The following is a 24,300-nucleotide window of genomic DNA, read 5'->3' as shown; positions in this document are numbered from 1 at the left end:
CGGCTGTGATTATTCTACAGCAGTTTCTCCTGAAGCCCGTAGTAGGCTTCCACAGACGAATTCCTCGCCCACCTAGAAGGTATCACCGTCTATTATTATCAATGAATTAGACATTGGGTTTGAATGATGAAATCGCCTTAACTACTCGGGAAGTTTGCCGCCTATTTGCCGAAAAATTCGCGAGCGTTTTCAGTGACGAAAGGATGAGTGACAGCCAAGTCTCTATCGCAGCAAGAAAAACGTTCCCCTTAACAACCAGTCTTTGGGTGCAATCAACATCGATTATGACATGATCATGAGAGCCGCAAATCAGTTAAAATCGTCAAATAATCCCGTACCCGACGGCGTACTGGCCGTCTTCATCAAAAAGCATATCGACAGTTTGCTCGTTCCTCTTCTTTTCTTGTTCAGATCTTCGATCATCAATGGTATTTTCCCCTCCTGCTGGAAGTTTGCACTAATGTTTCCAGTCCACAAAAAGGGAGACAAACGCGATGTGAACAACTATCGAGGGATTACGTCATTGTGTGCCGTTTCGAAGCTGTTCGAACTCGTCATTATGGAACCACTGCTTTCACACTGTAAGCCACTTCTTAGTGATGATCAGCACGGATTTACTGTCGGTCGCTCAACTTCCTCCAATTTACTGTACCTACGTCACAAACAGTCTAACAGAACTGACTCAAACGGATGTTATTTATACTGACCTGTCTGCAGATTTCGATAAGATAAGATTAACCACTCATTAGCCATTGGATCACTGGACCGATTCGGAGTCAGCGGCAGTCTGCTGAGCTGGTTTTGTTCATATCTTTCTGACCGCCATCTGACCATAGCTATTGGGGAATGCACCTCTAAAAGCTTTCATGCATCATTCGGTATACCACAAGGGAGTCATCTAGGACCACTGAGCTTCCTGATTTTTTTCAACGATGTACACCTCCTTATCAAATGTCATCGGTTGTCTTACACAGATGACCTTAAAATCTTTTTGGAAAAACATAGCATCGCCGATTGTCAGCTCTTGCAACTTAAACTAGATCGCTTCGCGGATTGGTGCTCTCTGAACCGATTGATGGTAAGGCCGACCAAGTGTTCTGTCATAAAGTTTTCACAAAAAAAAGCCCATCGCTTGCAACTACAGCCTTCTTGGTACAGAAATAGAGCGAGTGAGCCATGTGAAGGACCTCGGCGTGATCCTCTACTCGCAACTAGTATTCAAGCAACACATCTCATTAATCATCGACAAAGCATCCAGAACTAAGAGTTGCGAAGAATTTCACCGAAATATACTGGGGCCCTCCTTAGCCATGCGGTAAGACGCGCGGCTACAAAGCAAGACCATGCTGAGATGCTGAGGGTGGCTGGGTTCGATTCCCGATGCTGGTCTAGGCAATTTTCGGATTGGAAATTGTCTCGACTTCCCTGGGCATAAAAGTATCATCGTGTTAGCATCATGATATACGAATGCAAAAATGTTAAATTGGCTAAGAAACCTCGCAATTAATAACTGTGGAAGTGCTTAATGAACACTAGGCTGCGAGGCGGCTCTGTCCTAGTGTGGGGATGTAATGCCAATAAGAAGAAGATACTGTTTAAAAGCTCTCTATTGCTCACTGGTGCGCTCGACTCTAGAGTACTGTTCTGTTGTTTGGAGTCCGTCTTACAACAACGGTGCTGAGAGAATCGAATCTGTTCAACGCCGTTTCCTACGATTCGCGTTTCGTAGGCTACCTTGAATGGATCCGTTTCGCCTACCGAGCTACGAAAGCCGATGTCAGTTGATCAACTTGGAGCTACTGCGCTCAAGGAGAGATGTCGACGAGGCCATAATGGTCGAATTGACTGTGGAGCTATGTTGGAACAAATAGACCTGAACGTCCAGCCACGCATGCTCCGTAATAGCCATATGTTTAGGCTGCCCTTTCATCGTACAAATTATGGCATGCATGGAGCTTTTTGTGGCCTACAGCGTGTCTTCAACAGAGTCGCATAACTCTCCGATTTCCACGCCACGCGGAGCATGTTACGCCGAAGATTTTCATCGTTCTTCGCAGACATAAACAGACGAAGACAATGACTATGCTTGTTTAAATGTTTTATACCTACTTTGTATTATCTCTTGACAACATCTTTTAATGTTCACTTTTTTTTCAAATACTCTACATCATTGGGGCCAAATGTAGCCTGTGGATGCAACAACAATAAAAATACAGATTATAATACTGCTTCTCAGGTTGTTCCGTTCGGTTCCGCCCACTAGTAGTACTTTGTCTTCTAAGCATTAACCACCAGTCCAATTTTTGTTGCCCTACGTTTCAGGCGGGTGTAAAGTTTTGACACCTTTTCAAATTTTCGGCCGACAATGTCCACATCATGCACGAAACAAACAAATTGACTGGATCTGTTGGAAATTGTACGACGGCTGTTACACCCGATTCCCCGAGCAGCACAGTCAGACAAAAATGGTTGCAGCAACTTGATTGTGACTAAATCTGTAAATAAAGTCACATATTAGTTGCAGTCACCTATATATATGGAATATACTGTCGCTAACCGCAAGTCGAGCACATCTGTATATGGGCCTCCATATAAAGATGTGCTCGACTTCCCGATCAGGAATACATAACAAAATTATAACTCAATTCTATCAATGGTTGTTATTTAAAACAATGTGTGTTATAATTAGATAATTCGATAAAAATGTGTCTTCGGTCAGTTTTATTTCATATCAAAATTATAACAATATTAGTTATGTATGTTTACACAAAATAATTGCCTACATTTTTTGTAGATATTGGAAAAAAAGCGGAGGTAATCACCTCCAGTATAACTTGAATCAATGTTCGATGTTAATAGCTAGTACAAAGTTAATTGCCTACATTATGGATGGAAATCCGGCGTTGTAGCGTACCACATTTTTATACGTGATGTAGGCAATTACCATGAAAGAAGATTTTTGTACCTCATAATCATATCAACGGTTGTTATAATGTTGAAATGAAGGTAACAACCTCTGATATAATTATGTTACGGCTAGAGGGAATTTTGATATAATTTTTGTTATTTTAACAACTAACCAGCCAATTTTATAACACATTTTGTTACATTATTTTTCTGAAATAAATAACTCTCCTTGTTATAATTTTGTTATGCATTCTTGATCGGGTTGCGGTTAGCGGCAGTATATGTGAGGATGGAGACTTATGACAGCTTCTAGCGTAATATTGAGCAACAGGCACGAAACTTCATTTTTTGGCCTAGCCCCGGCGGGATTCGAACGAATTGACTTTTCCTGTCTAAAAATTTTATTCGCTTAATTGATTCTTTATTTTATTTAAGGTAAACTCTCAAAGAACCCATAGTTTTTAACATCTCTAAGTATTTTCAAAATTTAAAACAAAAACTCAAAAACGTGCTGTTTTTCAAGATTGGACTAACATTCGCATTCACGTTTTCGGTTTTTGTTTCCGATTTTTAAAATAGTTAGAGGCTTAAGAAAACAATAAAACGAGATACAATTTTTGACGGGAAAGGTCAACTGCCCGAAAGCTTCAGAAAATTTTGCACACCATCCTTCTCGAGAAAACTATTCTCATCCATGATTTTACATAGCAGATGATGCGATGAACAGATGATGCGTTGGAACCTGATGTTTATGGCATTTTTGAAGGATTTGCGGTTCAGTAAAATTTTGGTGTGTTGTCGAGCGGCCGTCCACGAAGTAACTTAAAAACTTCTAGCGAACTCATTCACTATTGGTGATAGACGTCGGAAACTGATCTGACGGATTCGAGCCAGAATGTGCTGAAAAACCCCTAAACCAGAAACGACAATCATCGATTTGAATGAAACTTGGCACATATTTTCAGTTGGTTAGATTTTTTTCCGTTGCTGTTAAGGACAAGCCTCCCAGAATCCAAATTTAAATCTACTCTCGTTTTCAAGGGCACTCATTACGGAAGCAACGGACAATAGTTTTGGATTCCTACTTGTCTGAAATTTTTACAAGCTACTGAAGCAAAAAACTTGACTTTCAGTCTCAACAAAAATTTGTTTTGAATTTTTATCAAATAAGTGTAGTCTTCCTTAGCCCGCATTGGTCTGCTTTCTGGAGAAAGCCTAAAAAATGATGTTCTTGACGATGACAGGAAAAAAACATACCCTTGGAAAACCCAGAACAACTCTGGTGTACGATGATCGATTACATATTTAGGACAAGGGCAGAAAAATAGAAAGATTTGTAGATTATGTCAACTTTATCAAATCGTATTACTTTGAGCAAAGTTATACTATTTTGAATGACAAATTTTATCTTAACCTTTTTGGGGGAAATCTGTATAAAACGTGTCGGTTGAGTAATTGCCGCCACACGAAAGCACTTTGTTAAAATTTGAAAATTAAAATGTATTTTTTATACTTTTTGATGCGTTCCTCAATGCTTTTTTCAGTTGCACGAATAAACTCAACAATTGATTTTCGAAAATTGATTGTTAAGCGCCCCCCGAACCCCAAAAATTATTTCCGATTAAAAATTGCACTTCGGCGAGATAAATTCAATTATTTACATCATTTAGCATTTATTTATATTCATTTGAATGTATGGCAGTAGCATTTGAAAAAAAATCTGGTTTGAAAATTTTCGTCCCATGTAAGTCCCACATGGGGGCCCTCCTTAGTCGTGCGGTGTTAAGACGCGCGGCTACAAAGCAAGACCATCTGAGGGTGGCTGAATTCGACTCCTGGTGCCGGTCTAGGCAATTTTCGGATTGGAAATTGTCTCGACTTCCCTGGGCATAAAAGTATCATCGTGCTAGCCTCATGATATACGAGTGCAAAAATGGTAACCTGGCTTAGAAACCTCGCAGTTAATAACTCTGGAAGTGCTTAATGAACACTAAGCTGCGAGGCGGCTCTGTCACAGTGTGGGGATGTTATGCCAATAAGAAGAAGAAGAAGTCCCACATAGGACGAAAAATTTCAAAATTTCAATTTTTTTTCATATGTAAAGTAAAGTAAAAGTAAAGTAAAAAAAACCCAGATTAATCCACCTAGCGGCGATGATGCCTTTCTCGTGCATCGTAAAATGTACTGAAAAAATCACATAGGAAAGGTCAAAAAAGCACTTTAGGGGGATAGATCGCATATTTTCTATCATTTTGCATGTTTTTGCATTAATTACTATGCATTTCCACCATTCTTGAAAAAAAAATTTTTTTTTCGATTTTGAAATTTTTTTTTCCAAGGGGGGACCCTTGGGAAAAAACAATGATTTTTCAATAATTCCGAAATGCAATGTCCGATCAGGCCAATTTTCAATAGCAAACAATGGGACCGCATTCCCCGTCGAATGCGACTTGTTGCGAGTAAATCGGGTAATGCTAAGTTCCAAAAAGTGTGTCTACAAAATTTGTACACATACACACATACACACACACATACATACATACACACAAACAGACATCACCTCAATTCGTCGAGCTGAGTCGATTGGTATATAACACTATGGGTCTCCGAGCCTTCTATCAAAAGTTTGGTTTTGGAGTGAAATTATAGCCTTTACGTATACTTAGTATACGAGAAAGGCAAAAAGCAATGTTTTCAATAATTCCGGAGCGTAATGGTCGCATTCAGCTTTGAATGAAACCAGTTGCGAACAAACGGATGTTCAACCGTCTAAGACGAGTTTTGTACTCTCCATTTAATTCCACCAATTATTTCGATATCTTTGCAGATACGTATTTCGACCACAACTGTGTGGTCGTCTTCAGTGTCTCGTACTTGACGTACTTGAAGTCGAGTCAAGTACGAGACACTGAAGACGACCACACAGTTGTGGTCGAAATACGTATCTGCAAAGATATCGAAATAATTGATGGAATTAAATGGAGAGTACAAAACTCGTCTTAGACGGTTGAATATATTCCACTAAAAAGAGCTTAACATATGTTTTCTGAAAACGGATGTTGCTAAGTACCAAAAAGTCCTACCGTTATCTATCTTCTTCTTATATATTAAAATTATAAGGTTTGTGTCTGCATCTGCATAACGTGAAAACTGCTGGATGATTTTGTTTTATTTCTTTAGCGAATCTGTTTGTTATAATCTCCAACGGGTTTATGAAATATTTTATCTTATGAAAATCGCGAGAAAATGATATAAAAGCTTGATTAACTGCATTTACGATTTGTATGGAAATCTTGCATGGGAAGTTCACTATGTCAGCTAGGTATTCAAAATTGTTTTATGGTAGAATGGGGAAACACGTGGTTTGCAAGTTGAAACTTACTAAACTTACCAAACTTACATTGAAGCGATATTACAAGCAATGGTTAATACAATATTTTTTTAATACAAGAAAGTTATCGTCACCGATGGTTGAGTTGGTAAGATTTCATGCTAGTCAGTAGCATTCAGTATGATGTCTAGATTTCTATGTTATTATATAAATAAATCTGACAACGACATGTTTTGCCAATTATTCTCTCACATTTCAGGAGGAAGCAAGATGAGGTGGCGACGCTCGTTGATTCGATCCGACAGAAATCAGAGCAGCAGAAAAAGGCCGGCGTGGAACTGGACGCCACCTGTCATATTTGCCTCAAAACCAAATTTGCGGATGGCATCGGACACATCTGCAATTATTGCAACATCCGTTGTTGTGCCAAATGCGGAGGCAAAGTTACACTACGTAACAATAAGGTGAGTACTGTAAAGTAGTCGTGGGTGTATTCACGAATAAAAGGCTTTCACGATACCGAAACGCAGGCATGTGCTCGCTCATTGCTGCGGTGCTCGTCCATAGTTTTCGTGTGTATCATTTCAATTCTTTCGGCATGAATATCGGAAAATAAAAGCAGACAATGCGAGCTGTATGGGCTCACACTATTGTTGAGACGCAGACATTCATTTTAAATAGCCGGCACCAGAATTCCAGGCGCCTATGCTGCCAAGATTAAAGCACCGCTAGGCAACGAAAAGTCTGAAAGGAGTATCACGTAATGACAATAGGTTTGAATGGCTCCAGTGGAGTAAACTTAGCAGCATGATTAAATATTTCATGAACTCGATTGTGAACACTGTTATTGTATTGAAAACAATTATCACTTGTTCACCACATGACTACCCCAGTACACATTTTCGATAAAAGGCCTAAACGTCAAAATGTCACCTGTTTTTGGAGAATCTGTGATGTTTTGTGAAAACCTCGATTTGTCTGGACGCGTTAATATTTCGTATATGGAATTGAATATTTTTCATTTCATGATATTGCAAGTTGAACAAAAACAGTTATTCACATGAAACGAGTTGCAAATAGATGTTTTTAAGCACAAATTGCGCTACAGTGCACAGTGGCTAAAATCGTGTTTAAGCGCGTTTTTTCAATAGTACCTTTATTATGCAATTTAGCGTTAGGGTGTCTTCGAGACATTTTATCAGAAAGTTAATGCGCTTCTTTGGAGGTATTCAGCTTACTGATCAATCTTCCTAAAAGTAAGATAAAAACATATTTATTCTACTTCACAACATGTAAGGTTTGATTTTTCATAAAAGTTGTAGCAAAAGTTCTCCTGAAAAACTTTGGGCAAGATACCAAGTTCATAACTCCGTTACTTTTGGAGATTTTTTACTTTTTATGCTGACAACCCCTTAAAAATTTTTCGTCGTGTCTTTTTCATTTCTACATTTTTTGCACGCTGTAGAAAGTTTCAGATAATAATAAAATACGCCGTTTGGTGAAAAATAAAAAAAGTTATAACAGTTATATTGAATTTTCTAGTCACATTTGATTAAACTGCAACTTGACAACGGGCAAATTGTGACAGTCAATCTCATACGTATAACAAAGTACAAGTAATGAACTTTAAATTATTACCTTAACTGTACAATTGTAAGGGAATGTAAGGAATATTTAATCGAAAACCATTTCCTACTATGCAAAGCAGAAATCATTCTTCCATCACCATGCGTCTCCATATGCTTGTATGCTTATACTTCGAACTTGTTCAAAGCTTGTTGGCATAAAAAGCAAAAAAATCTCCAAAAGGGAGCATCTATAAATTACGTAACGCTTAGAGGGGGATTGCCCGAAGTGTGACAATCCATTCAGAAATTTAAAATGATTCATACAAAAAGTGTGACATAGGGAGGAGGGGGGTTTGAAAATGGTCAATTTTTGTTGACGTAACGCATACCAACCAACAATATTACAAGAAAATGATGTTTTTTGTATCTGAAGAAAAAGCATTGTTGACGTAAACACCGAAATTGCATCAGAAAGAGTCAAAAATATTTTATTTTTTTTTAAATTTTAACACAGCGATTTTGACAACGTTCTTTTGTGTAACGGCTTGCAAATGTTTTTTGGCTTCAGCCGCTCACGATTTTGAGACAACATTTGGGTTAATAACCAAGAAAACGCGGTGGCGCATTTTACCCAACCGGCGCATTTCAGACATATCTCCCCAACATATTTTCCGAGCTTTCTTTTGGATATGGGTGAGTTATAGGGTATCTGCAAATAATCCGTACAAGAAAAAATGTTTAAAAATATTTTTATAAATGAATTAAAAAACCAACATGCATTGCATATTATTATAATAGATTTTCATAAAACAAGCTGCATTTGATCATGAAAATGACCTCCATATCGAGCGTTATACACTTTTGAACGTGTTGAAAAAATATCACGATGGTGGCACGTTTTCACATCAATACTCCTGCGATTGTTTTCTTGTTTGCTGGCTGCGATTACTGGCTCTTGTTTTTAAGATGGGCCACAACGAATGATAAATTTGCTTCAAATCCGTCGAGTTGGAATGCCTTGTCGTTTTGTTCAAAAATCTTGTAAGAAGTATCCACAAATACTAATAGTCCTTATTGCCTATGAGCTGACACCCAGTATTGCCAGAAAACACATTTGTTATAACATGCTGAGCTGTAGAACCCACAGAACTACTGAGTGAGTCAATTACTATCTTTTTTTGCTTTGTAGAAGCAAACTGCCAAAATCTGTACGGATAATTTGCAGACACCCTGTATTGCAAAAACATGAATTTTTGTTGAGTTTCGAGCCTATGCCTATGACGGAAATCAGAACATAAGAGGTATAAATAAAGACAAATAAATACAAAAAAGATTGGAAGCAGACGAAAATACCTGTCGTAAACTTTACTGCCTCCTCGACAATTCGTTTTTTCATGCAATAATGACCTATTTCTATGAGGAATATGAGCCGGTTCGGGCCGGTTTGAGTCAAAACGTTAAATAGCAATAAGTGTTTAAAGCAAATACTCTTCAGCGCATTATGAAAAAATACTTTGGTGAAGTAAAGTTGGCCGTTTTGTTATTCTTTGACGTAATTTATTCGAAATTCCTACTCATCATAACATATTCGTTTTACAGTTCCTTTTTAAACGGAGTATGATGCTCTCAAGGAGAGAGGTGACGAAAAATTGGCTTTTTTCGCTGAAATTAATTTGACAGTTGCTCAAGTATGGGAGAAATGTCACTTTTCTTAGCGAAAGGAATATGTTTCCGCAAAAAGGAATATTTTTTACATAGCAAGAGTTATTAGCGTTACGAAATTTGCTCTTCTTACCAGCTCCGTACTGCTAAAGGAATTTCAAACGCGGAATCATTACTTAACCATTCCTTGTCTTATACTAGCTTTTTAAATGATGAAACGGCCTACTTTTCTTCATCACAGAAATTAGGGCTATAAGGACCATTATAGCCGTTTGCCATCTTAGTAAACTGGATTCTGTTTTTACACGATTTACATTTTCTCAATTTTGCACTCATCTTAAATGTTTGGCGCATATTAATTATCATGTGATTTTTCTTTGATTTATCCAGATTTTTTTTTGAACATGTTCCAAAGATTTTGGAGGTGAAATAAGGTGAGTGGATTAAAAATACGAGCAAAAAAACAGAATCCTGTATATTGCCTGATTTTCTTAAAATTGCACGTGGCGTACCCTTCAAGAAAGGTATCGCCGCGCTTTCTTCACCCCGTTTACTTGATTCTTATGGGTGAATAGCATTGCTATGTATCGTTTGGCGCGGTCGTACCTTTCAACAATGATTTGCCGTGTAAAGTTTTGTGCAAGTACCCATTTGGGACCACATCCAGATAATCTGACATAACTAATGGTTATTTGATCCATCAACTGAAGGTTCTTAATAAAACGCCTTGTGGGTATTCCCTCATATTTATCATGATTGAGATGGGAGTAACAAAACTAACTAGGCAATCAATTATGTAGGCTAGATGTAAGCAGCATCAAAATAATAGGAAGGAAGATATGAAAATCTGAGATTTTCCACATTAGGATGAAGCATTCAAAATTTGGCGAGGTAAAACGGTGGCGCTAACACACAATGTACCATGCACCCCCACACGTTTCCACGTGCTATCGATACCAGAAAGAGATTTGTCGACGCATGATTATTTCTACCGGTAAGCTAGGGCATGTTGCTATACTCTTCATGAAGCTTCCACCAAACCTACGCGAGGCGACTGTCGCTGTCGTTGAGCGACTTTGACTGTACTTTGGCTGCTTCTATCGAATGAAATCCAATCCTCCACAGTTGGCAGTAGCCAGCGGGCAAGTTAAATGTTTTTTTGTCAATCAATTATGTAGGCTAGATGTAAGCAGCATCAAAATAATGGGAAGGAAGATTTGAAAATCTGAGATTTTCCACATTAGGATGAAGCATTCAAAATTTGGCGAGGTAAAACGGTGGCGCTAATGTACCATGCACCCCCACGCGTTTCCACGTGCTATCGATACCAGAAAGAGATTTGTCGACGCATGATTATTTCTACCGGTAAGCTAGGGCATGTTGCTATACTCTTCCCGAAGCTTCCACCAAACCTACGCGAGGCGACTGTCGCTGTCGCTGAGCGACTGTGACTGTACTTTGGCTGCTTCTATCGAATGAAATCCAATCCTCCACTGTTGGCAGTAGCCAGCGGGCAAGTTAAATGTTTTTTTGTCAATCAATTATGTAGGCTAGATGTAAGCAGCATCAAAATAATAGGAAGGAAGATATAAAAATCTGAGATTTTCCACATTAGGATGAAGCATTCAAAATTTGGCGAGGTAAAACGGTGGTGCTAGCACACAATGTACCATGCACCCCCACACGTTTCCACGCGCTATCGATATCAGAAAGAGATTTGTCGACGCATGATTATTTCTACCGGTAAGCTAGGGCATGTTGCTATACGCTTCCCGAAGCTTCCACCAAACCTACGCGAGGCGACTGTCGCTGAGCGACTGTGACTGTACTTTGGCTGCTTCTATCGAATGAAATCCAATCCTCCACAGTTGGTAGTAGCCAGCGGGCAAGTTAAATGTTTTTTTTGTCGCGAGGCAGTTAAGCTAAATTGGTAAAGGTTGGACACTCAGGATGGATGACACTCAGTCATCGCTGGCAACATAGCTTGCAAGGATGTTTTCGATCATTTAGTGATTTTGGTTCGATCGTTCAGTAGTTGGACGACATTTTGTTTTTCTTTTTTTTTACAGCAAATAGTTTTGAAAATTCAACCACGTGAAAAATTGCAGCTAATACCATCAAACGAAATAACATTCTAGGGTAAAATGCCCAATTGTAAAAAATCATCTTATTTTACTTTCCATAGCATTTCCAATGCATGTAATCAAATCATAGGACTGTAGGGTAGGTTCTCCCGATGGAATTTCATAACAAAATGTTTACATTGTGCTTGAATAATCCAAAAATGGCTGGAGGGTCCACTATTGGTTGGGGGTCCACTATTGGACACTTTACCCTATATTCAATTTTTTTTTCAATCAGATCTGTTTAAATTTATTTCGATTCAAAAGAACAGCAAGATCGATTGAATGTTACGTTTATTTGCATGCTCCAAATATGTGCATGAAAATACATTTAAAATCACAACATATTTTTACATATATGTGTTGAGAGATCTTTAGCCAAGCTTTTAGCCCAGGGCTGGCTCGTCTCTACAAGTCAATAATTTATTTTTTGCAATCCTTGATCATAATACGTGTTTGAGTTATAAACTTTTCCATACCAATGAAATGGGTGCTTCAATGACCATTATGGAACTCAAATGGGTCGCATAATAGTAGTTTGTGCTACTCGTTGCAAAACTCGTAGTATTTATCCAACTCGGCAAGCCTCGTTTGATAAACGCACAACTCGTGCTAATATAATCGAGTTTTGCAACGAGTATGACTACTATTATGCGACCCATTTGAGTTCCATAATGGTCATTAAAGCACCCATTTCATTGGTATGGAAATGTTTATAACTCAAACACGTATTATGATCAGGGATTGCAAAAAATAAATTATTGACCTTATCGTGCCAAATTGCATAGCCGGACAAGCTATGAAGCGATGGATGCAATTGCCTTTGGAAAATTGTGATGTTATGTCCAACAAACCATTTCATTTATTACGAGACGCTTAGAGTACACTATTTAAACACTCATCCAGACTAATTCAGCTAAATGTAGTCATGTAACTACTGTCCCAATGTAGGTTTTTCATTATAGCACCCAAATGAGTGCTATAATGAATATTATGCAACCCATTTGAGTTGCATAATGGTCATTAAAGCACCCATTCTGTTGGTATGGAAAAGTAGGCCGTTTTATCACTCAAACGCCAACTGTAAGCCAGGTATTATGATCAGGAACTGCAAAAAATTCATTATAACAATCATTTGGGTGCCATAATGGAAAACCAACATTAGAATAGTATTTACATATCCACATTTTACTCAATTTGCTTGGGTGAGTGTATTCGCTATGTGGAGTAATAAATAAAAATGTTTGATAGACTGGCAAGCCTAGTTGAATAAATGGACAACTCGTGTTGAAAATATTTTTTTAAATATATAAATTTCCTGTCATCGTAGGGTTTTGTGATATAATTCGATGAAAATGTGTCTTTGTTTGTTGGGGGTCCTCCTTAGTCTAGCGGTAAGATGCGCGGCTATAAAGCAAGACCATCAGAAAGTCGTTTCAAGCGGCATGTTCCCCTACAGATGGAAGATTTGCGACAAGTTTAATCTATTCATAAGAATACATATGAAAACATTCGTCGTGATTTTGAAACAAACTAATGAAAAATTACACCTATTACAATAAAGAAACCATTTTACGCTATGAGCAAATGATTATCACCACATACAAGCAAACTTAGCTCTTGATAAAATAAAACTTGTTATTCTTATTTTATGTTTGCTTCTAACGCACATTTCCTTAGACTGACATGCCAAACACAATTGATGGGAAAACTGTCAAAACGCACGCAAACGTATCCATTGTGTTAGGTCCATGATTGTGATTTTAACGCGGGATATGCTCAGCGTAAGTCAAAACTGCTTAAATCCCCAAATCCGCGTGAAAAAGTAAAAAAAATCGCTAGTTGAACACACCGAAGTCGGTTTTAACGCAAATCATTTTATAGACCCATTTAGAGGTTTTTCATGTGGGTTTTTGGATTATCGCGAATTTTCCCCAGAGGTTTTTACATTGTTTTTAACGACTTTCGTTTAAGTTTTTGCCTTTCTCGTATACTAAGTATACGTAAAATCTATAGGATCTTTTATGAAATTTTCGAGACTACCGTGAATTTAGGAGTTAGGCATAGTATATCAATTGTACTTGCCACACAAGATACATACTCATGCAATGGCTGGCATAGAAAAGCTTTCAATTACTAACTGAAGAAATGCTAACAGAATACTGTTGAAATATACAGTTGAAAAGCAAGCCAAATTCCAGTTGGAATGTAGAGCCATTGAAGAAGAAGATAACAAATAAGTATAATGAATTCCTTTGTTTCCAATCCAAATATAATCCAAATCCAATCCAATTCCAATTTAATCCAAATCCAATCCAAATCCAAATCCAATCCCACAAGATACATACTCATGCAATGGCTGGCATAGAAAGGCATTCAATTACTAACTGAAGAAATGCTAACAGAATACTGTTGAAAAAGCCTAATTCCAGTTGGAATGTAGAGCCATTGAAGAAGAAGATAACAAATAAGAATAATTAATTCCTTTGTTTCCAATCCAAATATAATCCAAATCCAATCCAATTCCAATTTAATCCAAATCCAATCCAAATCCAATCCCAATCCAAATCCAATCCAAATCCAATCCAAATCCAATCCAAATCCAATCCAAATCCAATCCAAATCCAATCCAAATCCAATCCAAATCCAATCCAAATCCAATCCAAATCCAATCCAATACAAATCCAAACCAATCCAATCCAATCCAAATCCAATCCAAACCAATCCAAACCAATCCAAATCCAATCAAACCAATCCAAACCAATCCAAACCAATCCAAACCAATCCAAACCAATCCAAACCAATCCAAACCAACCAAATCCAATCCAAACCAATCCAAACCAATCCAAACCAATCCAAACCAATCCAAACCAATCCAAACCAATCCAAATCAATCAAACCAATCAAATCCAATCCAAACCAATCCAAACCAATCCAAACCAATCCAAACCAATCAAATCCAATCCAAACCAATCCAAACCAACCAAACCAATCAAACCAATCCAAACCAATCCAAACCAATCCAAACCAACCAAACCAATCCAAACCAATCCAAACCAATCAAAACCAATCCAAACCAATCCAAACCAATCCAAACCAATCAAACCAATCCAAACCAACCAAACCAATCCAAACCAATCCAAACCAATCCAAACCAACCAAACCAATCCAAACCAATCCAAACCAATCCAAACCAACCAAACCAATCCAAACCAATCCAAACCAATCCAAACCAATCCAAACCAACCAAACCAATCCAAACCAATCCAAACCAATCCAAACCAATCCAACCAATCCAAACCAATCCAAACCAATCCAAATCAACCAAATCCAATCCAAATCCAATCCAAATCCAATCCAAATCCAATCCAAATCCAATCCAAATGCAATCCAATCCAAAACCAATCCAAATCCAATCCAAATCCAATCCAACCCAAACTCAATACAAACTCAATACAAATCGAATTCAAATCCAATGCAAATCCAATCCAAATCCTATCCAAATCAAATTTAAATCCAATTTAAATGTCGTCCGGCCTACTCCTCTGCCCTTTTATCAGGGAGCCTACCGGCGACGCTGGCCTTTGCCAATTGTTCGTTCTTTTATTATTATTATAGAGTTTTGGCACTTCCTCAGTAAGCGTGCTGGGAATTTTCACCTACCCCGGACAATCCGAAGGCCAAAGGGGATTAGGCTCTGTGGATCTCATTCGCCGGTTGACTTAAAATCCTATAATAAACGTTTGTACTGGATGTTTTAGTTATGGTGGTTCAGGAATGTTCTTACGATGCTGCAAGTTCCAAGAACCACTGTCATTTGTCTGTCATGACTCATGCTATGGAGATTATGTGATAGTTCCAGCTCTCCTAAGGATCTCAGAAGAGATTTCGGGACGATTCCGGTTGCTGAGATAACTTTTTCTTATTGGCATTACATCCCTACACTGGGACAGAGCCGCCTCGCAGCTTAGTGTTCATTAAGCACTTCCACAGTTATTAACTGCGGGGTTTCTAAGCCAGGTTACCATTTCTGCATTCGTATATCATGAGGCTAACACGATGACACTTATATGCCCAGGAAAGTCGAGACAATTTCCAATCCGAAAATTGCCTAGACCGGCACCGGGAATCGAACCCAGCCACCCTCAGCATGGTCTTGCTTTGTAGCCGCGCGTCTTACCGCACGGCTAAGGAGGGCCTTGCTGAGATAACAATTATATGCACGTCCTCCAGGTGCCACATCTGCTTCTTCAACTCCTCCGCCAAGTCGTGGTTCTTCGTTATCTTGTTGGAGAATGTTGTTTGGACATTATGGTGTAGCGGTACAGCAATGTCGATGAGGGTTATCTGCTTCATCCTTTTGTAGTAGACCACAATATCGGGCCGATTTTCACGAATGAGGACATCCGTAATGATCTCGTGATCCCAGTACAGCTTCATGAAACTATTTTCCACGGGAAAGGTACATATTTGTAGTAGGCGACAAACTGGTTGGCCATGTTGTGCTTTAAAGCAAGCTATTGGTGCACAATTTTGGCTACTTCGTTATGGCGACCGAGATAGGCTGAATCAGCTAAGGCTGAACACCCGGACACGATATACTCGATCGTCTCTCCTAATGAATTGCACTTCCTGCAGCGATCCTCCCCTTTTTCGTGCAATATATAGTGCCGATAATTCTTCATTGCAATTACTCGGTCCTGGATGGCTACCATGAATACTTCTGTTTCTGAGAAGAGTTCACCCCGCACCAGCCATGTATTCGACGCCGCTTTGTCGATATATTCCAGCTCCAAATGCGATGCGATAGATTTGAAGTCGCAATTCAGCTGATAGTCCTTCTGCGCCAGATGCAGGGCACTGAATCCGTGGTCAGCTTCACACACAGCGCCATAGATTTCGTTGCGGTTCTGGCTTTCCACGAAGTATCTTCGCAACTGCTGGATCTGGGAAACACATAGTGTTTGTATCAGAGCATTAGTGATTAATCATAGATTTAATCATGATTAATGAATAATAGGTTATTTAATCATTATTCATTAATCATAATCATACAAAAAATACGATTCAATCATTAATCACTAATCGTTAATCATAGATTTTTGCATTTAATCATTAATCACTAATCGTATTCATGATTGTTTTGAGTTTATTCATTAATCATCAATTTTAATCATTGTATACATTGCTTTTATTCATTATTCTTTAATCATAATCATACAATTTTTATACCTTTAATAACATAATTTGGTAGAAAGGTTATTTGATTATTGATCACTATGCAAAACATTTAATTTGATTATTCATAATCATTAATCATTAATCATATCGATCGTTAATCATTAATCATACACATATTGTGTCAACATTTAATCACGATCGTTAATCGTTAATCATACTTCAAACGTTTTATTCTTTAATCATAATCGTTAATCATTGTCAAAAATTATTTTAATCGTTAATCATAATCATTAATCATTGTCAAAAATGAATAAATCATTAATCATAATCTTTAATCATAGAGTTGAATGGTTTAATCATAATAAATGTAATCACTCATTGGAAGCTTTAGTTTGTATATCGGTGACGCCTCTTCCTCCTACTGTACGTGGCAAGGTGACTATCTCAATGGACGATTTTGGATGGCGCATGCGATGCTTGGTGAACGCCACTCGTACTGCTCGTTCTAACGCCTCCAAGTCAGTCTTGGTCCACTTCACCACCCCGAAACTGTATGTCAACAATGGCACGGCAAACGTTTTTATCGCCTTCACCTTGTGGCCGGCCGACAACAGGCTCTCCAGAATACCTTTGACACGATGCAAGAACTTTTCCTGCAGCTCTTTCTAGATCATCATATGGCGAATTTCTTTTCGTTGCAGGAAACATAGGAACTCGTACGTTTCGCCTTCAACCACGTTTCGAATTTCCTCCTGTTCGTTGACTCGGAAACTGGTCGGAGTTCTGCCAAAACGCACCAAGCGGCTTTTAAACTGACTTGTGATATTTTATTCGTCAAACGGAAACGGAAATCATTTCATATCAATTCATATGTACGTTTGTTGTAGAATATTCTTAGCTATGGGGCTGAGGAATTTTCGGTACGATCTGTGATCAATTAAAAGTGCTAAACGAAAGTTTGGACAGAAAAATGGGTGATTTTTTATAGGCGCTTGGTGCGATTTGGCTGAACCCCGGCCATGTATGGATCGACATTTATCGATACCAAACTCCATCCGGATGTCGTTGCATTCGAAAGAAATACACACCAAAAAAGCATATTCAAATTTAACTGATTGCCAATACCAAAATGCAGTACAGCCAAAGACTAATTAAGATGTTCATGTCCCATACAAGACAGCTGGTGCCATAGACTGTCCAAACGTATTGGTTGCACTCCCAGGTAAACCCGTTCTACTTTGAGGTGTCGTATAATGATTGCGATTGAGATGCAGGCGAACCGGACGATATAGCTTATGGTGCTGCTCCGATAAATCGTTCAGCTTTTGGAATTGGCCTGATCTTCAATTTGCAGTTCTTGAAAGGATTTATTCTCAAGCTCCTGCATGATTGAGTTGCAATGCTGCTGACACGTGAAGCCGTTTGCCACCACCGTTCCATTTAAGCGTGATCAGAGCAGCGCCATTAAGTACGGGCTGTAAACAATCCCACACTTTGTACTAGTGTTGTCCAAAAACCCTCTGGTCGTAGTTTGACTGGTGCTTGCCTGACCGAAAAGCGACATAATATAATATTTGATTTGGATATCCACATGAATAAAATCTCGTATACTAAGTATACTTAAAGGCTATATGATCGCTCCAAAAACAAACTTTTTATAGAAGGCTCTTTTACTACTATTATACGATAGGTATTTCTCTTTGTTCAACAGCACTGAGGACAAAAGAGAACATGTAGTTCGCAATACGCATCGAACTAGCTAATTAACACTGGTTGATATTTCCCTAGTAGAGCTTGTAGAACTCCAATCTGCCACTCCGGACATTTCCAGATATCAGATTACAGAATCAGATTACCGTTCTCAGACGGATTCATTACCCGATTAGCTGCCACCCCGTACACGAGTAAAAAAGTGAAATTGTTTGGAATGTTGAACCAACGCCGGTTACAGTTCGAAGAGACCTCACTATAAATTGTTTCATGAGTCGGCAAATTCGAGAAAAGCCAGGGAAAATTTTCACCGATGGCTTCACATGGAAAATATGGAGAATGCTAGAAACGCTCCATGAATACTGCTTGTCAATCCCAGAATTGACGAGTAGATATTCCTTTCTCGTGCGATGCCAATTCTGAAAAATAAGAAAATAAACTAATGAAATGAATTTGCAATTGCATTTTGCATTGCATTGCTAAACAAAACTAAATCAAAAGTGTTCTTCCAAACGAGATGTGGTTGCCATAGGCTACTAGTGACTCTATTTAGTCGCAAGGCAGGTAAAAACTTGGGTCCCTCGCATGAGCCTACAGAGTTACAGATCCGTCTTAATTAGTCTTTGGTACAGTGAATCACTTTTTTTCGATACTTTATAGACCTGATCGTATCTACTACACACCAGTCTCATTTTCCAGAACATTTTAGAAAACGTTACTGTTGTTCTCGAAATCCTGACTCAAAATACACCGAGATCTTTTTATTTCAAGAATTCATGAACGCCTTTTTTTGCATGTAAAATCAGAGTTTTATACAGACCAAAATTTCGTTTCCGTATGCATGTTGCGGGGCCGTAGAAGGCCATATTCGCAGCAGCAATACGTCTTTTCACTTCACGGGAAACTCAATGCCACATGTCACAAGCGTTCCAAGGTAAATAAATTCATCAACAACTTCAAACGCATTCCCATCACGAACTATCTCAGCACCAACACCACTATATAGATCTTCCTCTATCTCTATATGCAACCATGTACTTTGTCTTGGTAGAGTTAATGGTTAAACCTATCATCGCTGTCTCCCTCTTTGGGATTTATATTAGAACTTGTTATTCTGTTACAGCATTTTTTATTAGAGAAGTGAAATTTTTTTTCTTGTCCAGTCGTGATTCTCCAATAAGCGGATCAGCCGGTCATCGAAATTTATTTAGACTCCCGAGAAAACTATTCAATTGGTGAGCTGTGCATTATTAGTTGTTTCTCGGCCAATCACGACTAGCAACTACGATGGGTACAGTCAATCAAGCTGAGCTAAGCTAAGCTAAACCTATCATCGCTGTCTCCCTCTGACACTTCGTCTGCAATCCGAATACTTGATTTCGAGCCATCAAGCGTTGCACGTATCAGTCTAATCGGTTTCGTCGGGAAACCATGTTCGAACATTACCTGCCACAGCTCATTTCTTTTCATAGTACGCTGTCTTTGAATAGTACGCTGCCTAGAAATCAATGAACAGATGGTAAGTCTGTAAGTTGTACTCCCGGAGTTTATCAAGAATCATCCGCAGGATAAACAGCTGCCTGATCCATCGTCGATCGGCCCTCACGAAAACCTGCCTGGTTTTCAGCGACGAAGGACTTAGCAAGCGGTATCAGTCTGTTAAACAGAATACGCGACAGAATTTTGCAAGCCGAGTTCAGAAGGTTGATCTCTTTGTAATTGGGACGCTCTAGTCTGTGTCCTTTCTTATAGATTGGACCTTCATCCTCCCATATTTTCTGGATAGTGTGGTGGATCGATTGATGCAGCTGCTTACTTCCGTGTTTGAGAAGCTCGACCGTGATCTCGTCCTTCCCAGCAGCTTCACTGTTTCAACTTTAGAGCCTTCTTTACCTCATCCTGCGATGGTGATTCCACATCTTGACCGACGCTGACTGAGTCCATCCTGCCCCTTCCAGCTGGCTGCCACCATAATCTTGTCTGTCAGCAAATTCCGGTGCAGTATTATGCCGCGTGCCATTGACAGTTGAGCAGTTCTTCCAGAAATCACGATTTATTTTCAAGATTTTAATTTTGCATTTTTTTCCATTGCTTATGATCAAAAAAGTAATTTGCATCATTGGTTTACCGGTGTCATGCCATTTGGCCGAATGCCGTTTGGCCGAACGGGTCGTTTGGCCGAATGCCGTTTGGCCGAATAGTTGAAAAAATGACCTCATTTTACGAGTGGTCCTTCTTTACTTCCTTTTTCTTTCTTCTTCTTTCTTCCTTCCTCCTTCTTGCTTTTTCCTTCTTCCTTCCTTTTTCTTTCTTCATTTTTCCATCTTCTATCTTCTTTCTACTTTCTTCCTTCTTTCTTCTTTCTTCCTTTTTCCTTCTACCTTCTTCCTTATTCCTTCATTCTTCTTTCTTCTTCCTTATTCCTACTTCCTTCTTTCTTCCTTCTTCCTTATTCCTTCATTATTCTTTATTCTTTCTTCATCCTTCTTCTTACTTCTTACTTCTACCTTCTTCCTTCTTCCTTCTTCCTTATTCCTTCTTCCTTCTTCCTTCTTCTTTCTTCCTTCTTCCTTCTTCCTTCTTATTTCTTCTTTCTTCCTTATTCCTTCTTCCTTCTTCCTTCTTTCTTCTACCTTCTTCTTTCTTCCTTCTTCCTTCTTCCTTCTTCCTTCTTCCTTCTTCCTTCTTCCCTTTTCCAGCACCCCTTTTTTTCTTCCTTCTTCTTTTTTTCTTCTTCTTTCTTATTTTTCCTTCTTCCTTCTTCCCCTTTCCTTCTTCCTTTTTCCTTTTACCTTCTTCCTTCTTCCGTCTTCCTTCTTCCTTCTTCTTTCTTCCTTCTTCTTTCTTCCTTTTTCCTTCTTCCTCTTCCTTCTTCTTTCTTCCTTTCCTTCTGCTTTCTTCCTTCTTCCCTTTTTCTTCTTCCGTTTTCCTTCTTCCTTCTTCTTTCTTCCTTCTTCCTTCTTCCTTCTTCTTTCTTCCTTCTTCCTTCTTCCTTCTTTCTTCTTCATATTCTTTATTCCTTCTTCCTTCTTTATTTTCCCTTATTCCTTCTTACCTCTTCCCTCTTCCTGCACAACTTCTTTCTTCCTTCTTCCTTCATAATGAAACGTATTTCAACTATTCGGCCAAACGGCATTCGGCCAAACGACATTCGGCCAAACGGCATTCGGCCAAATGACACTAAACCGGTTTACCATTTTGACTCGCGCTAAGTTTTTGACAAGGGCCCATGCAAAAACACCTTTCACACTGCTTTGTTGACAAGTTGTGCTAAAAATAATATTATTCCATAATATTTTGTAAGGAAAAAAACAATTAGGTATATGTAAACTTTTTTAAGAAACTCACAAGAATTTTTATTTGGATCTGAATCATATATACAAACATTTATGTACAAGAAAAAAAATGTTAATGAATATAAATACAACATTCTAATGATTTTGAATTTTTCGTCCTAAAAACAGGTGATATGGGTGTGCATTGTATGTCGGAAGAAGCAAGAGTTGTTATCAAAAACTGGGCAATGGATCAACAAAAGTACCAGTCCCGATGGGACTGGTCGCCGATACGAAGGAGATCCAAGGGTAAAAGTTTCAAATATAATTATGCGACACTCATTTAATTCAGTTTCTTTGTTTGTAGGGTTTCCCGCAAACACTTGATCCGCTCGATCCCTCCGATAAGCGACCAAAGTTAGAGCGAGCGAAAAGCGCTGCCGAAAAAGAAAACAATCCTATGCAGCGTTCCGGGAGCCAACTCCGACGGCAGTATTCACAACAAGATCCACCGCAGCGGCGTTTATCGCAATCCGATAGTGGGGTGGATATATCGAGCGGACCACCGCAAGTACGATTACCGATGCCTCGAATGAACCCTCAAGCGATACAACAGCAAGGTTCATACGGCCAGTATACGCAACATCCCGGTCTTCCTCAACCGCCCTTGCAACAGTCCCCGTACGGACATCACCAATCGCACATGAATCCACAAGTACAGATCACGCGGCCCAGCGGCAACGTGGGGATGGGTGGTTATGCACAAGAGGATCCTAGTTATTATCAGGTAACTATGAAATGCTTTCGCAGCGCGTTTCACTCATACAGCAGTCACCGTAATCATGTATCATTCATAATCAGGGTGAAATTGAAGATCTAATGCGTGCTCATCCGCATTTGGTTCATCCTCGGCAGCAGCAGCACTACGCAGAATCAATGCAATCCGGAAGTAGCAGCGGGATTGTGTTGCCACCAGAACCAACGAAAAAACACAAACGCCCGATGGGTGGTCCCTACCTTCCGCAGCAGCGGTCCTACAGCAGTTCTGACGAAGACATTCGATCTACGCCAGAATATGAAGGTCAGTGTGCTCGTTTACTGTTTGTTGGCTCCTTCTGTAAAGATGCTGTTTTTAGTTCTGTTTGATTTTCACACTTTATATACCTGAATTGTTTATGATTTGTATTCTTAATCCCTAATTTTACTGAAATAAGCAGTGTCAGTTACTGTGTCAAAAGTGTTGGCATGAAATAAAAATTCTTAGAATGATCATGTTTTACTCCAAATGATGTCCAAAGTGACAAGAATGTATTCCTCCATGGTTTGTCATTTAAATGGCTAGCAGAACATTTCTGAAAATATGTGAGACTATAGGGATATCAAAAGAATAATTGAAAGCTTCGTAATGTAGCAATTTTTAATATAGATGAAGTTCCATTTTCACAAATAGCTAAATAAAATGTAGAACGTTACCACTTTCCAAACTTATAAGGTGGCACGTATCCCATGTTCTACGTGACCTACAATGCAAAAATACATCGTTTAACTTTTTTCAATTAGTCTGTAGTTTTTTGAAATATTATTTTAGTAGATTTTGAATTGAATTAAAAAAGTCAGCGTGTATCAGAATAGTTTTGTACATTTTCAAGGCATTTTATACATGAAATTGATTCTGGTAATTAGCAATACATTTGAAAATAAAAGAATCATGAAAACGAAATATTAGGAAACTTCAAATATAATGTTGAATTATTATCAGAATCATATTCAACATTTCAAGGAGAATTCAAAGTGTACTTTTTGTGAGATGAGCCAGCCGCCGGCTGAAAATCTCATTAATAAAGACAATAAAAAAAATGTGTACTTTTTGTTCGTAAACTACATTAACGGGCATTTCTAGTAGTTCAACATCCTAGAGGCGTAATTATAAAAAAGAGCAATTTAAAGTTCCTGCTCGATCTGAACAGTAGTTCAGTATAACCGTCCTTTTCTTGATACGGATACGGACAGTTTTGAGCTCACTGATATCAACTGCGACCCTAGCAGCAAAATTCGGATAGATTTGGTTGCTGCAACTCAAATGTGACGGGATTCAGTTGAATATAAGTTACACAAACCTCTTTACCACATGTGTGTTGCTCGGGGAGGCATAAACCTCTCTCAATCACACGGTAGGTATTTCCGTCCATCGTCGTAGGGGCTAAAACCAACGAAAGCAACGTACATTTGCTAGAACTCCACCATAGCAGAACGTTTCTCCTGAGCTTACGATTTGGTACGTATGAGTTTTACAAAAAAGCGTCTCTTTAATTGGTTTTCGAGACTATGACGAACAGACGAAAATACCTGCCGTGTCCCTACAAGTGCGAAAAGAAAAATAATCTAAGAGCAGCTCCACTGATATACTATAAAAAAATTTCAGTCTCGTTCGATTGCCATTGGGGAACTTTTTTTTTCTGTTACAGCTATGTAAAACAAGTTTAAATGCATTATCTGTTGGCGGCATAGTTTGTGCTTTGAACTGCTTCATACAATAAATCTTT

General features: G+C 38.7%; 1 protein-coding gene across 12 annotated transcripts in view; it reads left to right on the top strand.

Moving 5' to 3' along the window:
• LOC134220973 (regulating synaptic membrane exocytosis protein 2) overlaps positions 1–24,300 on the top strand; it is a 191,027-nt gene that overhangs the window by 40,057 nt on the left and 126,670 nt on the right. For 11 of the 12 annotated variants that reach the window (XR_009982145.1, XR_009982146.1, XR_009982147.1 and 8 more), the window contains exons 4-7: positions 6,498–6,702; positions 21,947–22,066; positions 22,125–22,544; positions 22,619–22,838. Coding sequence is in view for 9 of the 12 variants with exons in the window: in XM_062700136.1 (XP_062556120.1) it covers positions 6,498–6,702; positions 21,947–22,066; positions 22,125–22,544; positions 22,619–22,838 (965 nt within the window). In the remaining 3 variants the exon portion in view is untranslated. The remainder of the gene's footprint in view (positions 1–6,497; positions 6,703–21,946; positions 22,067–22,124; positions 22,545–22,618; positions 22,839–24,300) is intronic. The other variant, XM_062700135.1, reaches the window with a different exon arrangement.

This window comes from Armigeres subalbatus, chromosome 3 (assembly GCF_024139115.2).
Source record: "Armigeres subalbatus isolate Guangzhou_Male chromosome 3, GZ_Asu_2, whole genome shotgun sequence".
Lineage (NCBI taxonomy): Eukaryota > Metazoa > Arthropoda > Insecta > Diptera > Culicidae > Armigeres > Armigeres subalbatus.
This window is presented reverse-complemented; position numbering and strand designations above follow the sequence as displayed.